At 47.5% G+C, this 20860-nt stretch overlaps 1 protein-coding gene across 1 annotated transcript in view; it reads left to right on the top strand.

Annotated features, from left to right (window-relative positions):
- The window catches only part of LOC141217697 (isovaleryl-CoA dehydrogenase, mitochondrial-like), a 40159-nt gene extending 20496 nt beyond the window's left edge, over nucleotides 1-19663 (top strand). The window contains exons 3-4 of the mRNA XM_073665835.1: nucleotides 15387-15459; nucleotides 19174-19663. Coding sequence (XP_073521936.1) covers nucleotides 15387-15459; nucleotides 19174-19307 — 207 coding nt within the window. The 3' untranslated portion in view covers nucleotides 19308-19663. The remainder of the gene's footprint in view (nucleotides 1-15386; nucleotides 15460-19173) is intronic.
- The last annotated feature ends 1197 nt before the right edge of the window (nucleotides 19664-20860 follow it).

The raw sequence follows: 20860 nt of genomic DNA, 5'->3' as shown, positions 1-20860 counted from the left end.
TAGATGATCACGACGACCGGTCTTTGGCTGAGGGTTGTTTCTCCTCCACCAACTTGGGATCCGGTACCCTTAATCTGCCTGACCCTGCACCCTGGATTCTCGTGGGTTCTTAGGGTCCCTTCCACCTTCTTGTTCCTGAGCCCTTCTGTTTCTCTGTCTCTCCTTCTTTGCAGTTCCTGTTCTGTTCCTTTCTGTTCCTTTCTCTTGGAGCTGAGATGAGCCAGAATCTCAGCTCCCCTTCACCTCCTCCTCGGCCTCTCACTAGGCCCTCCTGGAGTAGAGCTCCTACAGAGCCTCTACTCCCTGTCTTCTCCTCTGGCTGAACTGACCCAGAACTAAGATGGTGCCCACCTTTTATACCTCCCTCTAGCCATGAGCCCAGGTGACCAGCAACCAATGGGCTCCTTCCTACACTCAGGAACCGCCTACTATCTGCCCCTACAGCACTGGGTGTTCCACCCCTCCCTCCCCACTCCAGCAGGGACATGGTCGGTCGTGCCTGCACTTATGTCTAGTGGGAGCACCGTTGAGCTGTCCCTCGGAAATGGGGTGTGTGTGCTGCATGCAGCTAACTGAGCCCTGGTCCACACTCCATCCTTACCCGGGAGTGGAATACCACACCTCTGGCAGAGGTGCAATACCCCTGTAGCGGCCGAGCCCTCGGGGCTCTACAAATGTTTATGGGGGCCTCATGTGGAGGATTCCATCAATGCACTCTTGTAGGATCTGTGATACCAAGCGCAGCGGGGCATCACAGATGCTATTGACGACGAGGTTAGGTTGCGCCTTCCTGAACAGAGACGGAGTACTGGAAGCACGTCAACAACTGCATCCTCAACCACAACTCTGCCTCTGACCACAAGTCGTAGTGGCTCTTCAGGTCACATGGGCTCTAAGCCTTGCATAGCCTGGGCATTTATTCAGATCGATAAGGATGACCCAACTCGTGTTATCTGTAATATTTGTCAGCAAAAGCTAAGTAGAGGCCAAAAAATCCATAGTTTGAGTACTTCATGCATGTACCGTCACATGGATATGAAGCATAAGTTGCAGTGGGAAGCTCACTGTGCTACAATGCGGCCTAGCCGGCTGGGCCAACCACCGTCTGCCCCATCTTGTGCATCCGCAGCCTCTTCATCCTCTGTGACTGGGGGGACAGCAGTCACACATGTTTTTGGACGCAGACCTGCCACCTCTTTACCCGCAACAGCCAGTGTGATTGGCAGGTCGTCAGTTCATTGGGAAGTGGAAACACCTGCTAGTGTTGAGCGCTCTCCGACATCGAGAGCACCACCTTTGGATCAAGGCAACCTAACATGTCCGCCTGCATCTTCCTCACAGATCGGCAGTTGCCGGGGACACCCTACTCAACACCGTCTAAGCACAACAGCCAGCCCTCGGTCCCTCAGATGTGGAAAAGTAAAAGACCATTTCCTCCTAGCCATGAGAAAGCTAAGAGGTTGAATTTCACCATCTGCAAGCTGTTGACTACAGAAATGCTGCCTTTCCACCTGGAGGACACAGAGGATTTTCAAGACCTTATGTCCGTCACAGTGCCCCAGTACCAGATGCCCAGTCGGCACTACTTCTCAAAGAAAGGTGTGCCTGCACTCCACTAGCATGTCGCACACAACATCACCGCTTCTTTGAGAAACTCTGTGTGTGACAGGGTGCACTTCACCACAGACACTTGGACGAGAAGGCATGGACAGGGGCGTTACATGTCGCTGACTGGGCACTGGGTAACTATGGTGACAGCAGGACAAGGGGCTGCTGTCCAAGTCTTACCGTCCCCACGAGTTGTGTGTTAATCCTCTTTATCTCGAACTTCCTCCACTGCTTCTGCCTCCTCAACCTCCTCTCGGTCCTCCACCTGCACCCAAAGCCTGTCTGGTAATGCCACCTGCTTTCTAACTGCGCAGAAGGAATCCTGCACACCTCCTTACTATGCTGGCAGCTGGGCTCAACGCATCAGTGTTTACTTTGAAATGTCTGGGAAATGTGAGTCACACAGCTGAGGAGTTTTGGTCAGCTCTGGAGACCCAGTTTCATGAAAGGTTGTCTCCACTGGACCTGCAACCAGGGAAGGCCATGTGCGACAATGCTGCAAACCTGGGTGCGGCCCTTCGCAGGGGCAATGTCACACACGTGCCTTGTATGGCTCACGTGTTGAACCTGGTTGTCCAGCAATTTTTAGCCCATTATCCCGGACTAGATGGCCTTCTGCAGAGTGCACGGTCGCTGTGTGCTCACTTCCGCCGTTCGCATCCCGCAGTTCAACGACTTACATCTCTACAGAAGTCGTTGGGCCTGCCAGTTCACCGGCTGAAATGCGATGTGCCGACACGGTGGAATTCAACTCTGCACATGTTGCAGCGACTGTGGCAGCACCGACAAGCCCTGGTGCAATACGTTCTGACGTATAGCCTGGGCCAACGAGATCCAGAGGTGGGGCAAATCACGCTGGAGGAGTGGTCTCAGATCAGGGACCTATGCACCCTTCTGCACAGTCTTGAAATGGCGACGAAGATGTTTAGTGCTGACGATGCCATTATCAGCATGACTATTACGGTGATTTACATGCTGGAGCACATGTTAAACAGAATTCGGAGTCAGGTGGTGGGACAAGAGGAGGTGGAGGAAGTAGAGGAGGAGTCGTATGCGGAAGGGATAACATCTCCAAGGTCCAGACGGTTGGCAGCACCAAGGCGGCAGGCATGGGAGGGTGGGGGAGAGGGATTAACCAGGGCGCATGGTAGCAGCCAAACTGTTGAGGAAGGTGCAGGAGCCGAGGAAGAAGTGGAGGACGAACTGGCAATGGGCATGGAAGACTCATCAGATGAGGGAGACCTTGATCACATTTCTGTTGTGCGAGGTTGGAGGGAGAGGGCAGAGGAAGGAAGCATGATTCTTACCTCGCTACCAACACAACAAGGACTTGGTCCTTCTGGATGCGCAAGACACATGAGTGCCTTCTTGCTGCACTACCTGCAACATGACCCCCGGATTGTCAGAATTCGAAGTAATCCCGACTACTGGGTTGCCACACTCTTAGATCCCCGGTACAAAAGTATATTTGCCGAAATAATTCCTGCCATAAAAAGGTATTGACGAATGCAGGAGTATCTGTTGCAGAATCTTACATGTGCTTTTCCACAAAACACCAGTGGTGCACGTAGTGAATCTCACAGTTCTAACTTGCCAACGGTGGGACTGTCGAGTCTTCATCACTCAAACAGTAACAGTAACACAGTATCTGCTGGTAACAGCAATTTTGTGGAATCGTTTCACCACTTTTTTAGACCATCCTTTGCAAGGCCACAGGAGACAAGAAGTCTGACACATAGTCAATGCCTAGAGAGGATGGTACAGGAGAATCTCCAAGTGAACATCGAAGCCATGACTGTGTCATTGGACCCTTGCTCATTTTGGTATTCCAATCTTGAAAAATCGCCGGAGCTCGCCACTCACGCCTTGGAGATCTTGTCATGCCATGCAGCCAGCGTTCTCTCTGAACGTGTGTTCAGCGCTGCTGGTGGTGTGCTGACAGATAAGCGCACGCGGCTGTCCACTGAGAATGTAGACAGACTCACGTTCATAAAGATGATCAAATCATGGATTCGCAAGGACATTTCTACCCCTGTGTCATCCTTGGGAGACTAAAAGCTTGGGGATTTGGTAAAATCACCTCACCAACCGTTTTAAGCAACAGTGGGGCAATTGATGCCACTTAACCCTAGAACGCATGACCATAAAAATCTACACTTTCACATACCTGGGGCCCTTTAGGCCCGTGTGCAAATAACATGGAATAACTCAAACTCAAATGACAAACAACTATATACATGAAGAATACCTAGAGTTTCAAAATTCTAACTAAAGCAATCTTGCAGAAAATAGAAAACAATTAACTGGGCGGGCCTGCAAGGCCACAGGTATGCGTTCTAGGGTTAAGTGGTGTCTGTGCCACAATTTTGGGAGTCCCCTTGCTGTGTCTTACGTGACGTTGGCATCGTCAATTCCAGGTGGGTTGGGTCGCACCCCCCCTTTTAACTGTAAGAAACTACATACACTATGGCTTGGGGTAACACAGATGGTTGAGTCTGAAGAGCTGTTTACTCAGAGGTCTGCTCCAAATCTTCAGTGTCTGCTAGTCAGCGTAGAATTTTTAACTGTATCTAGCCTAGGCAATACTTTGGGCATAGTAGCCCAGCTGCGAAGCAAGCTGCACCGCCTGTGTATCTAATAAGAATTTTTAAATTAATCTAGCCTAGGCAGACTGTGGGGACCCCCAACCAAACCCAGATGCTCAGTCCCCCTACCGCCCCCCTTTTATGGACAACCCAATAATGTAACTCTTACAACTGGATAGGTGAGGATCGGTCACAGCTTTATTAACTCTTTATACTCATTCCATTAGAAAGGCATTTTATTTCTAAAATAATTCAGCTTGTTGCAGCATGCCCTGGGTCCCCACTCCGGCAAGTTGGCCAACAAGTGTAACTCTCCAACATGTCCTTTCTATTTCCAGGCCACGGAGGATCCAGCGTACTCGTATGCAGGACTCTGACCCCCACCCATCACTCTTAACGCTTGTTCCACTCTGTCCTGGAGTCCTGACAGGAATATGTCCAGTCCAATATCTATTAAGTGAACACCGTCGGGCCGTATGAGGCCTGCTTTATCTCCTTCCAGTTGTCGGTGTCGTATCACTACACCGCCTCTGTCTCTTCTAAATTTTGCCATCCGAATATTTATTACCCGCCTTGTCCATTCGATGGCCGTGATGTCTCGCGCACCTTGCCATACCGCTATCGGCACAATCTCTGACCATACTATAGCTAATTTTGTGAAAAATTCTCTGAAGCGCTCAGTGTCTAGTTTCATTATTGCCATTAGTTATGCGCTCTTGTGATGACCTAGGTTGTTTCCCCCGGCCTGTATAACTAAGATGACCGGACCTCTTGCCTCTCTCCCTACCTTGATTACCTCCATTAGTACCTGTGGCCATAGCAGGCCTCTAATACCTCTCCAGTTGAAATATGTGTTATGAAACTCTAATTTCCTCCCGCCTGGGCGGACTTTCGCCCTTTTTTGTGCCCAATATATATACGAGTGGCCTATCACTCACACTGTTGGCTTATCGTCACCTGTAAAAGAAACAAACCACGTTAGGATAACAAGTCCGGTCTTATGTATCTCGCCAAACACGTGGATCGCCATCTCCCTATCCTCTGAACTTCCGTTTCTGACAGTCCTGCTCTTGCTGCTTCCGTGGCCGCACCTATGCGGAATGAGTGTGTCCCGTAATCTTTGGGGTGGTTCCCTGCCGATGTTATGCATTTATTAAATATAGCTTGGAACAGGTATCTTGATAATGGCGTTCCATCAATGTGTGATACGAAGAAATTACTTTGTGATCTGATGGTTAGATATGTTTTTACTATTGTTACCCGACTCAGTGTACCGTTTGTGGGTTGTAGAAGTACCCAAGTACCCCTGCCCGCTGGAACCGTTTTCGATTGGTGTATGCGTACACGTATTGCATTATTGGCTATGACTACTTCCTGGTGTAATAAGCGTCCACTGGTGGTAATTTTGGATTGAGGGACTAATTCGCTTATACATAGCGCCCCGAAGAAGGCGATCACAAATGCAGTAGACATTAGTGTTGCTTCAAATTGTGAGTGTCATGTTAATGGTGTTAGGGATAAGATGTGAGAAATCAGTTTTAGTGACACGGGACGGGACGTCTACATTCCTGACTTGGCTGACCCCTTTTCCACCCTTTTATGGATTGTCTGATGATGAATCTTTGTCACATCTCCCCAATTCAGTAGTTGGAAGTGAAATGCTACTCCGGTCCGCCACCGCTGCGCTGACGCCCCTGATATGCCCCTCATCATTAGCTGGTGGAGAAATTCTATGGTGACTTGTGATCTGGCTTGTTCACATTGGTCAACCCGTCTGCCTGCTACTAGTCGTGTCCACTCTTCCCATGCCTTACCGTATGCTTGCCACGTTGACGGGGCAACTGACGCTCTGATTAATGGCATCAACTATTCGCCACTAGATCCCATAGGGAGGGTGGGCAACTGTTGCCCGATGGGTGGGCGTTGTGGAAGAGCTCTGTGAAAATCTGCCAATTGAATTGTTATAAAGCGTTAGCAGCAGCTTTATACCCCTCAACATAGTGGCTAGCGCGGACCCATACATTGTGTTTTAGGCACAGGAATACTAGCCTGCGTAGTAGGCCTAGCACTGGGAGAGACGATGATGCCATCTTATTAATGCAGTGCGCTAGGCTGGTGTTTTGTGTTATTAAGCGTATATTTTTGTTAGCCAGGCGCGCGCCCCATATTTCTATTGCTACCACTATTGGGAAAAATTATTTTCAGGGCTAGATGCAGCTAAAAATTATTATTAATTTCAAAGCTGGTGGAGCTTGGTATAGATGGCCTAATACAATGAGACCCACACACTGCTAGAAGGCCAAATATTTTTTCAGAGGTAGATGCAGATAAAAATTATTTTTAATTTGCAACCTGATGGAGGTCAGTATAGATGGACTAATAGAACAAGTCCCACACACTGCTAGAAGGCCAAATATTTTTTCAGAGCTAGATGCAGATAAAAATTATATTCAATTTGCAACCTGATGGAGGTCAGTATAGATGGACTAATAGAACAAGTCCCACACACAGCTAGAAGCCCAAATATTTTTTCAGAGCTAGATGCAGATAAAAATTATATTCAATTTGCAACCTGATGGAGGTCAGTATAGATGGACTAATAGAACAAGTCCCACACACAGCTAGAAGCCCAAATATTTTTTCAGAGGTAGATGCAGATAAAAATTATTTTTAATTTGCAACCTGATGGAGGTCAGTATAGATGGACTAATAGAATGATGCTATGCCCAAAAGATTTTACTTCACTAGGTGCAGTAAAAAAATTGGTATTCTATACACAGGTGGTATATCTTGCAACACAGATAGGCTACTCCACTGACTAACACACTCTGCAATAGGCCAAAAAGGATTAGCTTTGCTAGATTCAGCCAAATGCTGTGAAAAAAACTTGCACAGCACTGGCACAGACCTGCCTGGCAAAAACTGATAGGAACTGATGTAACCTAGTCCTGAAAAGGACTGCAATTACAATTAGTCTTTACTCCCACAATCTATCTATTTAAGAGCACAGACCTGCCTGATAAAAGTCGTAGGAAATGCTGTAACCTAGTCCTTAAAAGGACTGCAATCACAACTATTCCCTACTCCCAAGCTATCTGTAGATTTGTGCGAAAATTGGCTTGAAATTAACAAGGTATAGCGCACACAGCAACAGCGGTGCCGTCTAACACGCAGCTGCAGCAGTGAGAAAATGGTGGCGACGGGGAAAATGGCTTGGTCTTATAGGGCAAGGACATGTGACATACACTGCCAATCACACATGCCCTTGCTTGTGTGAAAAAAAGCACTTCGCTCCGTGTGTGCGCTGCTGATAGGCTGACAGATTGCACCTCCCCACTGCAAATGCGGGAAAGAGAAAAAAAAATGGAGATCTTCATTGTTCCTGCAGAGATCCATCCCCTGCCCCTCCCCCCACCCCGCTGTACACTCAAACTGCGTATTAACATTAATTTTCATCATTACTGAGAAAAAATCCAGTTATGATTTTGGTGCACGAACAGTTATCGAACATAACCTCGAACAGCCGAATTTTTCTCAAATTGTTCGTGTTCGCCGAACGGCTCGAACACCGCCCAAAACAGCTCGAATTTGAGATTGGCGAACAGTTCGAGTAGAACAACGCTCATCTCTACTGTACACACGCAAATCAATGTTTGTAATGTTTTTCATGTGTGTGTGTTTTTCACCATATATTTTATCATGTACTGCAAATATACCTGTAACAACAAAAGAAACAAGCATACTGAAAACCACCAAGCAGCAATTAAGCTAATGAAGAACCACCAGGTCTTGACCATTTAACCTAATTAATTTATTCAAGTGAACCTATATAGACTATATAACTCTAACAGACTGTAAAGCAATATCTTACCTGAGGAAGGCTATTCTGTACCAATATATAGCCGAAACGCGTTGTTCTATGTATCGTTTTTTTATGATGATTTTTATCTAAGTAAATTTCTGAAGACTTTTAATACCTCCGCCTGGTGCCTGTCTCCTGGGAGCGCTGAACAGACTAGATGAATCCTTTCATTTTCTCCTGACCTTCTCAAGAACAGAGGAATTTTAATTTCATATTTTTTTTTAATCAAATCATTCTGAACTTCAATTCCCATAACCCACCCTAAACCCAAATCCCAACACTCCAGAGAACCATTTTCAGAGCAGTTCTAGAATAACGGACTATAGCATTCGTAGAAGGGGAAGAAGATAAAAAAGTGACTAACAAAGGGGTAGCAGCGTTTTAATGTTATCATTTACTGCTTGATGCCTGAGCCGGGGAGTGCACACTGAAAACTGTTGCAGGCTGCTGTAATCACAGGACACAAGCAAACAGCATGGCATTTCCTATCAGCAGGGAGGAAGTAAAGGGCGACAGCAATGAAAGTCTCCTCCTACTCCGCTCCATATTGAAATGAATAGTGTGCATCCTACAAATGAGATGCATACAGCAAACAATTGATTTTCCATACATAGGTTTTGAGTTGACCACTGGATATACACATGTGTATCACTAATTACCAGAACTGGAAATCGAAAAAAAAGAAGAGCAAGTTTGGGGTGAATCCTGCCTTCATTACTGCACAGCCGCTCATAGAGGGATCGGTGCTAGGAACAGCAGGAGTGCCGGCGATGTTCACAGATTTACCTGCTGCGGGACTGAAGGAGTCTGATCGTGCTCGGCTCGAAGCTTTTTACCTGGTTTACGATAGGAATAATTGAAAGCTGTGCTTCAAAGGCGAGGAAGAAGTTTGCCACAGTCTGCGCTTGAATACCCTTAAGGGGGGAAAAAAAAGATATATACAAATACTGAAACATCTAAATGCATTAGAACATCAAACCTGGTGAAGCGGTAAATGACTTGTCCTCCAGGGATACAGGCTACTGTCATTCAGTAATTATTTAATAGGAATTTTACATTTTATGTGATCACCACGCTAGAATGTAAATGGAGAAAAACACAACACAACTCCTCATCATATGAAGATATTTTGTGTTATAGAACAGGATTTCTGTGGCACAACAAGACTGATTTACTATGTATGTGTGTCACCCTGGCCTGGATGCCACAAGTGTAATTAAAGCTGTGTCTGAGAGCAAGGGGGAGGTTCTCTAGTCAGGGGAACATTAGCATGCAATGCCTCCTGTCTCAGGCCAGTAGGGGGAGCTGGCTGCCCCTATAAAAGCTGGTACTGGGGGCAGGGTTAGAGAGAATGGATGGCCTGTCTCAGCACTGAGACGTGTCCCAGAGTGGAGCAGGGACAGAAAGTTGATTGCACCTAAGAGGAAGTGTGGCAGTAGGAGAGCCACCAGCCAGAGACGAGAGGCGAAGAGAGCCTGTCTTGGCAAATCAGAGACTGACCTTACCAGACTTTGGTGTCTGAGGCTGGAAGGATTCCACATCCCCCAGCAGAGAACCAGTCCGCAAGGGACTGTATATTCCTTGGCCTAAGAAGCCTGGAGGCCCTGCCACAACCGAAGGGACCAGTAAAGCCATACAAGGCTGGGAGCAGAAAGGAACCCACGTCGCAGGCCATACAGGCGAGAAAACACGGAAAGCTCGGAAACGTGGGCTGTTACCCTATCAGGAGGAGATAGCCAGAAGGAGCGCAGAAAGCACGGTAGGCCTACACCCTCACCCTGACCAGGGCCAATTTCCCCGTTACTCTCAGACATCCAGGTCCCCCTCCTAGCCGGGACTGTTTATGGGTCAATTTACCTGTTCTAGTAAAGACCCTGGACTGCAACCTGTTGTCTGTGTGCTCCTTGCTTCTCCAGCACTATCAGCACTGGGACCCTCACTACCATCACTCCCACCATCCACTATACTGCCCTGGGGCCGCACTCTTCCCGTGGGGAGTCACACTACCCTAGCTGCACACCTCAGCCCCAGCGGTCTGCATGCAGCGGCGGTTCCTAATAACCGCAAATCCACGGGTGGCGTAGTCGGACATAAACATCAGCACATAACGGACTACCACTGGCCTGACCACCCTGAGCCACGGAACCGAGTTGCCACTACTACTCCCATCGTTCCCCTACTGCCCGGATCCGAGTGCCCCACGGCCCAGGGGGCGAGTCATATGCACCATAGCCTTCATTTGATGTCACTTACTTAGCACCAACACCTTGCCCCAACTCTGCAATCCCCAATATCAGTCCATGACCTCAATGGGGTCACTATAAAATTATAAAGAGGACTGGTCATGTCTTTATTAGAAAATAGACAAACTTAGGATAGAAACAATATGAACATATACCCTGCTATAAGTAAGTAAAAAGCAATAGGAAATATATATAATATAGGGTACTTAGTAAACATGTTGTTTGATTAAAAAAAAAGCCATCCCACCAGCACCAAGGTGCACCCAGTCAGTTATGTGAAGTATATAATAAAATACACTTTAGTACAATATTAGTATCTTGTCCCTTTAAATCTGCAGCTACTTCTGTCACCATGGTAACTGCATTCATACTCAGCCAATAGGATTGCTCGGTTTGAATTTGAAGAAAAAAAAAAAGTCCTATATCGTCAGTTTGTTCCATCTCATCTGAGTGTGAAGACAGACACCTGCGATCAGCGAGATTATAGGTATAAGACGTGATATAATATAACGGACGGAGCCACATCCCATCACACGCACTCAGCGACCACAACTGACAGGAATCAGCACATTTATCAGAGGAGAAGTCATTATTCCCCAACACATGATAAGTGACAACTTCTAGATCTGCTGGGAACCCAACTAATCCCTGCTAGTACCTCCCCGGACCACCGCTCCATTCATTCTCTATGCAGGAGAAAGCTGAGTACAGCGCCCCCCATAGAGAATGAACGGACCGGCGGTTGAACATTTGCACTTCGCTCACTTCTATCTATAAGTGCTGTTCTGCTGATTGGGTCATAGCGGCCAAACCCACCGATCTAAGAGTCATCACCTATCCAGAGATCAGTGAGAACTTGTTCCAACTAGACATCCCCTTTAATTGAAGAGATCACATATCTAACAGCCAATCCTATTCATTCCCAATCTTCCCTGTGCCCAGTAATGCCCCTGGGTATATCGCCAATATGAGCCAATCACCAAACCCTCTGCTGACTGTTCCCCATGTTTTATAGATTTTGGATCCGTTTCTACAAGAGAAGATATCAGCGGCCTCCATGGGGATGGGTTACTCTGCCAGCGATGGAGCAGGTAGTATCCACCAGCCGGTGATATCTCACCTTCCTCCATATTCTGCTCTTACATGCGTTTCTTCAGCTTTACCTCTTCCCAACAGAACCAATTGATGGTTTTTTCTGTTTTTTCCTTGGCTTTTTCCAAGGGCTATAACTTTTCATGTCTGTCCACATAGTGTGAGGTCTTGTTATTTTGCAGGATGAGCGGTACTTATAAATCCCACCATTCATTTACCACATAGTACTAGAAAACGGGAAAAACATTCCAAGTGCAGTAAAAGTGCGAAAAAAAAAGCCTGACCTTGTTTTTCTGGGAAGGGTTTTAACGGCGCACATAGTGTGGTAAAAATGACCTGGTAATAGGATCCTACTCCTCAGTGTGATTACAGCAAGACCAAACTTCTCCAAGAGTTTTTCTGAGACCCGTAACATTTTCGTTTTTCGGGTTGATGGAGCTGTGTGGGGGCTTATTTTTTGAAGGGCAAGAGGACTTTATTGATAACATTTTGGGACACATATGACATGGTCATCGCTTCTTACAGGATTTTCTGCAGTATTGTGGCGAACGAAAAAAATGCAATTTTGTCTTTTTGAATTTTTTTCTGTGTTCACTGATCGTTTGTTTTTTATATTTGGATAGATTGTATTTCTCTGAAAGAGACCATACCACAAATGTGTATATTTTTATTATCTTTATTTTTAGTGGGAGGTGAGCTGAACGTGTGGGGTTTTAATATTTTAGACTTTTTTTTTTTTTTTTAATTTTCACTGCATTTGTATACATTATCTGATTGCTTGTGCTATATACAGCGATACCACAGTAATGCTCCATATAGCAAAATCACTTTCTTCTTTACAGCCCAAATGAAGCTTTATTATGACAGGCACGGAGGCTTCAGCAGACCCCCGGATGTCATAGCAGTCCGTGTGTGCCCTGTGATCGCGTCACAGGAGCGCCGGTGGGCGCATGGAACGATGCATCCCAATGCCGGCGCGCTGTTAATGCTGCTGTTAGAGATTGACAGCAGCACTGAACAGGTTAACAGTGGTGGGCAGATCTTCGCTCCACTCGCAGCTCTTAGAGGCAGGTCCTGGTTGATTGTCACAGCCATTATCTGCCATGTACGGGGCGAGCTGACTCTGCTCCATACACCCGCTACTGACTTATACCATACATGTACGGCAGATGTTGGTAAGGAGTTAAAGCGGTTGTCCTGCTTTGCGGCCATTTGTTTTTTTTACTTTAATGCAAGTATTTGGGGCTAAAATTGATTTCCGTTATTGAGTTTCATTAAAAATGTTGCGTTCTGTAGCATCTGTGCTGCACTGTCTATTCCTGGCTGCAAAATTAGCTAACTGAGAATCTATCAGTGAGCTCCTTCTGACAGTCTTAAGGGAGAGTTTGTAGATCTTTCATCTGTTTTTTTTTCCTGAGTGCCTTTTAGCTGATCTATGCCCAAAGAAAACATGAAACTTGAATGTGCAGGGAAGCAATAAGTCTGTAATAACCAGTGAAAAATGAAATCTAAATGTAAAAAATTACTTTTAGTAGTAAATACATGGACATAAGAAAATACACACTGCAATGTCCTGCATTAGGAGGAACTCAGGGCCCACTGCACCAGCATATTGTCTCACAAGGGGCCTGAGGATCTCATCTCGGTACCTAATGGCAGTCAGGCTACCTCTGGCGAGCACATGGAGGACTGTGCGGCCCTTCAAAGAAATGCCACCCCACACCATTACTGACCCACTGCCAAACCGGTCGTGCTGAAGGATGTTGCAGGCAGCAGATCGCTCTCCACGGCGTCTCCAGACTCTGTCACGTCTGTCACATGTGCTCAGTGTGAACCTGCTTTCATCTGTGAAGAGCACAGGGAGCCAGTGGCGAGTTTGCCAATCCTGGTGTTCTGTGGCAAATGCCAAGCGTCCTGCACAGTGTTGGGCTGTGAGCACAACCCCCATGTGTGAACGTCGGGCCCTCATACCACCCTCATGGAGTCAGTTCTAACAGTTTGTGCAGACACATGCACATTTGTGGCCTGCTGGAGGTCATTTTGCAGGGCTCTGGAAGTGCTCCTCCTGTTGCTTCTTGCACAAAGGCGGAGGTAGCGGTCCTGCTGCTGGGTTGTTTCCCTCCTACGGCCCCCTCCACGTCTCCTGGTGTACTGGCCTGTCTCCTGGTAGTGTCTCCAGCCTCTGGACACTACGCTGACAGATGCAGCAAACCTTCTTGCCACAGCTCTCACTGATGTGCCATCCTGGATGAGCTGCACTACCTGAGCAACTTCTGTGGGTTGTAGAGTCCGTCTCATGCTACCACGTGTGTGAAAGCACAACCAACATTGAAAAGTGACCAAAACATCAGCCAGAAAGCACTGGTACTGAGATGTGGTCTGTGGTCCCCACCTGCAGAACCACTCCTTTATTGAGGGTGTCTTGATAATTGCCAATAATTTCCATCTATTGTCTATTCCATTTGCACAACAGCATGTGAATCATAGAATCATAGAATAGTAGAGTTGGAAGGGACCTCCTGGGTCATCTGGTCCAACCCCCTGCTCAAAGCAGGATTCACTAGATCATCTCAGACAGATGTCTGTCCAGCCTCTGTTTGAAGACGTCCATTGAAGGGGAACTCACCACCTCTCGTGGCAGCCTGTTCCACTCATTGATCACCCTCACTGTCAAAAAGTTTTTTCTAATATCTAATCTGTGTCTCCTCCCATTTAGTTTCATCCCATTGCTTCTAGTCTTTCCTTGTGCAAATGAGAATAAAGATGATCCTTCTACAATGTGACAGCCCTTGACATATTTGTAGACAGCTATTAAGTCTCCTCTCAGTCTTCTTTTTTGCAAGCTAAACATTCCCAAATCCTGCAACCGTTCCTCATAGGACATGGTTTGCAGACCAGTCACCATTCTGGTCGCTCTTCTCTGAACTTGCTCCAGTTTGTCGATGTCTTTTTTAAAATGTGGTGCCCAAAACTGTACACAGTATTCCAGATGAGGTCTGACCAAAGAGGAGTAAAGACCGATAATGACTTCACGTGATCTAGACTGTATGCTTCTGTTAAGAACACCAGAATTGGCACCGAAGAGGAGACCCCACCGAAGAGGAGACCCACCGAAGAGGAGACCCAAGAGGAGACCCACCAAAGAGGAGACCCCACCGAAGAGGAGACCCCACCGAAGAGGAGACCCCACCGAAGAGGAGACCCACCGAAGAGGAGACCCAAGAGGAGACCCACCGAAGAGGAGACCCAAGAGGAGACCCACCAAAGAGGAGACCCCACCGAAGAGCAGACCCCACCGAAGAGGAGACCCCACCGAAGAGGAGACCCACCGAAGAGGAGACCCAAGAGGAGACCCACCGAAGAGGAGACCCACCAAAGAGGAGACCCCACCGAAGAGGAGACCCAAGAGGAGGCCCACCAAAGAGGAGACCCAAGAGGAGACCCCACCGAAGAGGAGACCCCACCGAAGAGGAGACCCCACCGAAGAGGAGACCCCACCGAAGAGGGGTCTTATTAAACATTGACCTGTCTTTAGATGAAAAGGGAGCTTTTTTTTTTCTTTCTTTCTTTTATTGTATTCCTACTTCTTCCCTGAACATGATTTTTTATTTTTTTTTAAATCTGCCATACTGTTCCAGAGATATGGGCCTTTTTACTTACTGCTAAATTTTATGATCTATATCAAAGGGGGCGTGGCTCACAGGATCCTCAGGGGCGTGTCTTTAGGCTGCTCTGCATAATTATCCTGTGGGCCACGCCCCCTTATAAAGATTACACACAATCAACACTAAATAAAAAGGCCCATATCTCTGCAACCGTATGGTGGATTTAAAAAAATGAAAAAGTGTAATACTCGGGGGAGCAGCGGGAATAAAGTAAGGGCAAACACTGGTCACTTCTGACTTGGTGACATGTCCTCTTTAAAGTAGAATTTTTGTTCTTCTTCAATTCTGGTTATTGTATGTGATAAATTGGGAACATGTCATTTACTTACAGGATTGTGCTGGCGTTATCCTTTACTCTGCTGAATCTGCTACCCAAGTGGCCCTCGATGGTATTCAGTGTCTAGGTAAGGAGAGTCTAACCTGTGCCTTTTGGCCAACACCTAAATCCACCAGCACTACTGATACATATTTATTCTTCAGTTTTGCCCTCGATGTTTCCAGCAGTCCACAACACAAAGCGATCACCATTACGGCTGTGGGGGTTTTTTTTGGTTTTTTTTTGCCTAATGTTTTCAGCCGATTCATCAATTGAGCAAACTCTGTGCCCGAAAAATATAACCTCCATAATTGATTTTATATGATACATTTCTCGCACAAAATTTTGCGCTGTGTTAGAGGAGCATCCAATTTTTTTTTCATTAAAGTCACAAAAAAAAAAAGATTAAAGACGAAAATAAAGAATTCATTGTACTGTGTGCGCCATTTTGAAGAATTATTTTGGTGCAAAAAAAACCCCATCAAGTAATGATCCAAGATGTAAAAAAAAAAAAAAAATGAGAAAATGACTTTAAATTTTAACTGCAAATGAAACTTGCCCTATGTGTCTTCACCTGTATGAAAAGACTGGGATGGCTCTGGGAGCAAGCGCACCACCACCGCTGTGTTTTCATATATAGGCATCTCCAATGTTTAGGAATTCAGTGTTGACAAGCGTTGCGATTTGTGCAAGTAAAGGTGTCAGGTTTAGATTGTTGCCTGTATTCACTTTAAGGGAATCTTTAAGTAGGTTTTTGTTATATAATCGGAGAGCAGCATGGTGGAGGGGCAGAGACCCTGATTCCAGCGATGTGTCATTTTTGATACAAAAACAGTTTTCTCTGCTGCAGAGCTCTAAATGCTTAGCCCTGTATAACCCCTCCCACACCACTGATTGGCAGCTGTGTATAACACCCGCCCACACTACTGATTGGCAGCTGTGTATAACCCCCGCCCACACTACTGATTGGCAGCTGTGTATAACCCCCGCCCACACTACTGATTGGCAGCTGTGTATAACCCCCGCCCACACTACTGATTGGCAGCTGTGTATAACCCCCGCCCACACTACTGATTGGCAGCTGTGTATAACCCCCGCCCACACCACTGATTGGCAGCTGTGTATAACACCCGCCCACACTACTGATTGGCAGCTGTGTATAACCCCCGCCCACACTACTGATTGGCAGCTGTGTATAACCCCCGCCCACACCACTGATTGGCAGCTGTGTATAATCCCCGCCCACACCACTGATTGGCAGCTGTGTATAACCCCTGCCCACACCACTGATTGGCAGCTGTGTATAACCCCCGCCCACACCACTGATTGGCAGCTGTGTATAACCCCCGCCCACACCACTGATTGGCAGCTGTGTATAACCCCCGCCCACACCACTGATTGGCAGCTGTGTATAACCCCACCCACACTACTGATTGGCAGCTGTGTATAACCCCCGCCCACACCACTGATTGGCAGCTGTGTATAACCCCTGCCCACACCACTGATTGGCAGCTGTGTATAACCCCCGCCCACACCACTGATTGGCAGCTGTGTATAACCCCCGCCCACACTACTGATTGGCAGCTGTGTATAACCCCTGCCCACACCACTGATTGGCAGCTGTGTATAACCCCCGCCCACACCACTGATTGGCAGCTGTGTATAACCCCTGCCCACACCACTGATTGGCAGCTGTGTATAACCCCCGCCCACACCACTGATTGGCAGCTGTGTATAACCCCCGCCCACAACACTGATTGGCAGCTGTGTATAACCCCTGCCCACACCACTGATTGGCAGCTGTGTATAACCCCTGCCCACACCACTGATTGGCAGCTGTGTATAACCCCCGCCCACACCACTGATTGGCAGCTGTGTATAACCCCCGCCCACACCACTGATTGGCAGCTGTGTATAACCCCCGCCCACACCACTGATTGGCAGCTGTGTATAACCCCTGCCCACACCACTGATTGGCAGCTGTGTATAACCCCCGCCCACACCACTGATTGGCAGCTGTGTATAACCCCCGCCCACACCACTGATTGGCAGCTGTGTATAACCCCTGCCCACACCACTGATTGGCAGCTGTGTATAACCCCCGCCCACACCACTGATTGGCAGCTGTGTATAACCCCCGCCCACACCACTGATTGGCAGCTGTGTATAACCCCTGCCCACACCACTGATTGGCAGCTGTGTATAACCCCCGCCCACACCACTGATTGGCAGCTGTGTATAACCCCTGCCCACACCACTGATTGGCAGCTGTGTATAACCCCCGCCCACACCACTGATTGGCAGCTGTGTATAACCCCCGCCCACACCACTGATTGGCAGCTGTGTATAACCCCCGCCCACACCACTGATTGGCAGCTGTGTATAACCCCCGCCCACACCACTGATTGGCAGCTGTGTATAACCCCCGCCCACACCACTGATTGGCAGCTGTGTATAACCCCTGCCCACACCACTGATTGGCAGCTGTGTATAACCCCCGCCCACATCACTGATTGGCAGCTGTGTATAACCCCCGCCCACACCACTGATTGGCAGCTGTGTATAACCCCCGCCCACACCACTGATTGGCAGCTGTGTATAACCCCTGCCCACACCACTGATTGGCAGCTGTGTATAACCCCCGCCCACACCACTGATTGGCAGCTGTGTATAACCCCTGCCCACACCACTGATTGGCAGCTGTGTATAACCCCCGCCCACACCACTGATTGGCAGCTGTGTATAACCCCTGCCCACACCACTGATTGGCAGCTGTGTATAACCCCTGCCCACACCACTGATTGGCAGCTGTGTATAACCCCCGCCCACACCACTGATTGGCAGCTGTGTATAACCCCCGCCCACACCACTGATTGGCAGCTGTGTATAACCCCCGCCCACAGCACTGATTGGCAGCTGTGTATAACCCCACCCACACTACTGATTGGCACCTTCCTGTGTATAACCCCCGCCCACACCACTGATTGGCAGCTGTGTATAACCCCCGCCCACAGCACTGATTGGCACCTTCCTGTGTATAACCCCTGCCCACACCACTGATTGGCACCTTCCTGTGTATAACCCCTGCCCACACTACTGATTGGCACCTTCCTGTGTATAACCCCCGCCCACACCACTGATTGGCAGCTGTGTATAACCCCTGCCCACACCACTGATTGGCAGCTGTGTATAACCCCACCCACACTACTGATTGGCACCTTCCTGTGTACACTATATATTGATAGAAAGCTGCTGATCAGACACCTAGTGCTGTAATGATAATATCCTGCTGATTTAAGACTGATTTTATTGATACAGCAGCACACAGCCCTGTAGTAACACATTGCTGGAATCTGGCCGGACATTATTCTGATCTCAGATTACATAGACAATCCTGCTGACAGATTCCCATTAAAAGGTTCTTCCCGTCCTCTGCTCCCCATCCTCTGGCTTCCTGCTTGCTCCTGATGATTGACAGTTCGGACCAGAGGTGCCACCCGTCCTGTGCGCTCTCCAGTGCTGCAATCAGAAGCAGCCTTCCCTCCTGGAGAATCAGAGGACAGAGGCATAATGAAGCCGGCCGGATCCAGAGCGGACAGCACTCCTTCCCTAGGAGACCGACCACCTCTGACAGACTGGCAGAGGTGGCTGGTGACCTAAAAATATCTCTCTTCTCTAGGTCTGAGAGGATTTTTAATAAGAAGTAAATTGAAAAGTTTTTACCGTATTTTGCAATTTTACCCATGAAGACTGAGACCACCCCATGTTCACTGTTCTTTTATAAATGTTTATTTCTCCACAGGGGGCAATGGCTATATAAACGACTACCCGATGGGCCGCTTCCTTCGTGATGCCAAGCTTTATGAAATAGGGGCTGGTACTACTGAGGTTCGGAGACTGGTCATAGGAAGAGCCTTCAATGCTCTGTACAAGTAACCTGCCGACCTTGGAGATCACCGATCATGGCTCTAACTCCGAACTCAATCCGCAAAAATCTCTCTGCACCCGGGTGGATGAGGAGCGATGGGCACTCACTGCCTAAAACACTTACCTCGTAGCTGCGAGCCTCGTGGCCGCACAGACTGGACTGTTAGGAGACCGGACCGGTCCAGTGCTCTGTCTACCGACTCTTTATCAAGTGAATGTGAAGATTCTTATACCGGGGACATGAAACCATGAACCGTATAGTTATATCCAAGAGATGGGGGGCTCTGATCACCCCCACTGATCACTGTTTATGGAGTCTGTGTATTGCTCCAGGAACAAATAAAGCATACGTCAATCATCTGTCATTATTTTCCCCAGTGCTGTCTATAGTGATATCTACAGCCTGTTAAAGGAGTTGTCTGGGACTTAAACATTTAACATTGATGACTTATCCTTAGTATAGGTCATCAATGTCTGATCGGTGGGGGTGCGACACTCTGCACCCCCGCCAATCTGCTGTTCCTGGTGTCAGCGGCCAGGACTGATCAGTTACAGAGCTGCACAGTGGGTGCGACCGGGCACTGCACTCCACCGGGCACTGCACTCCACCTGCTATTGATTTGAATAGGGGGCGGATGTGCAGTACCGGCCGCGGCCACTATACAGGCGCTGTGCAGATCCATAACTGAGCAGTTTTGTGACGCCGCCGACATCAGGAACAGCTGACTGGTGGGAGTCCCGGGTGTCTCACCCCCACCAATCATACATTAGTGACCTGTCACCAATGTAAGTCTTAAAGGGGTTGTCTAAGTGTAACCCACCCTGTAAGAGCAGAGATGCATTACAGAAAGTGGATGCTTCATCTCTTCATTCCTGTCCTGTCTGTCATCCTGCATAGTCCAGTGAAGGCAATGGCAGGAGAAATGCATGCTGGGAGGTGAAAGGAAGTCAGTTCCAGCTCCTATAGTGCTGATGAAATACTGCACATTCAGAGTATGAGAGTTTTTGGACATATTAGACTATATCAGCACCAGTGGCGGTTTTAGCTTATTGTGGTGTATGTGGTCGGCTTCACTCTGCTTTTCTACAGGATTTATGTGAAGGGCTTTAAGAAAATATAAGCTCTTAAGAAAAATTATAGAAAATTTCAGTTAAATTACTTGTAAAAATCACTGATTCTTCTGTGGCAGAATCAGGGGGAGATCTGGAATTTTTACAAAGAATATAACTCAATTTTTTGTTTTTAAGCAAGCGACAGGTTCTCTTTAGCAGTAGTCCTAAATAAAATACACATGGAATAAATGGGGAAAGAGTTGATACGAGGAGTAAAATAATAGAAATATATCCCCCCGGTGGAGGTTTAGTAGATTGCAGGCAGGTGTCACAATGTACTTTAGTGACCCCTGCTGGTAGTGGTGGGGATTTGTTTTCAATTGTATTTTAATTCTATTCTTGCTGCATCTCACAATAAATACTAAGGAGGGAAATTTCCTAAGACAGGCGAGTCACAGTCCAGTCTGATTTGTGCTGGATTTATGAAGAGGGGAACACCATGTAATAAA

The sequence above is a fragment of the Phyllobates terribilis genome, unplaced genomic scaffold (assembly GCF_046119375.1).
Source record: "Phyllobates terribilis strain yellow unplaced genomic scaffold, ASM4611937v1 Scaffold_243__1_contigs__length_2969482, whole genome shotgun sequence".
NCBI lineage: Eukaryota > Metazoa > Chordata > Amphibia > Anura > Dendrobatidae > Phyllobates > Phyllobates terribilis.
This window is presented reverse-complemented; position numbering and strand designations above follow the sequence as displayed.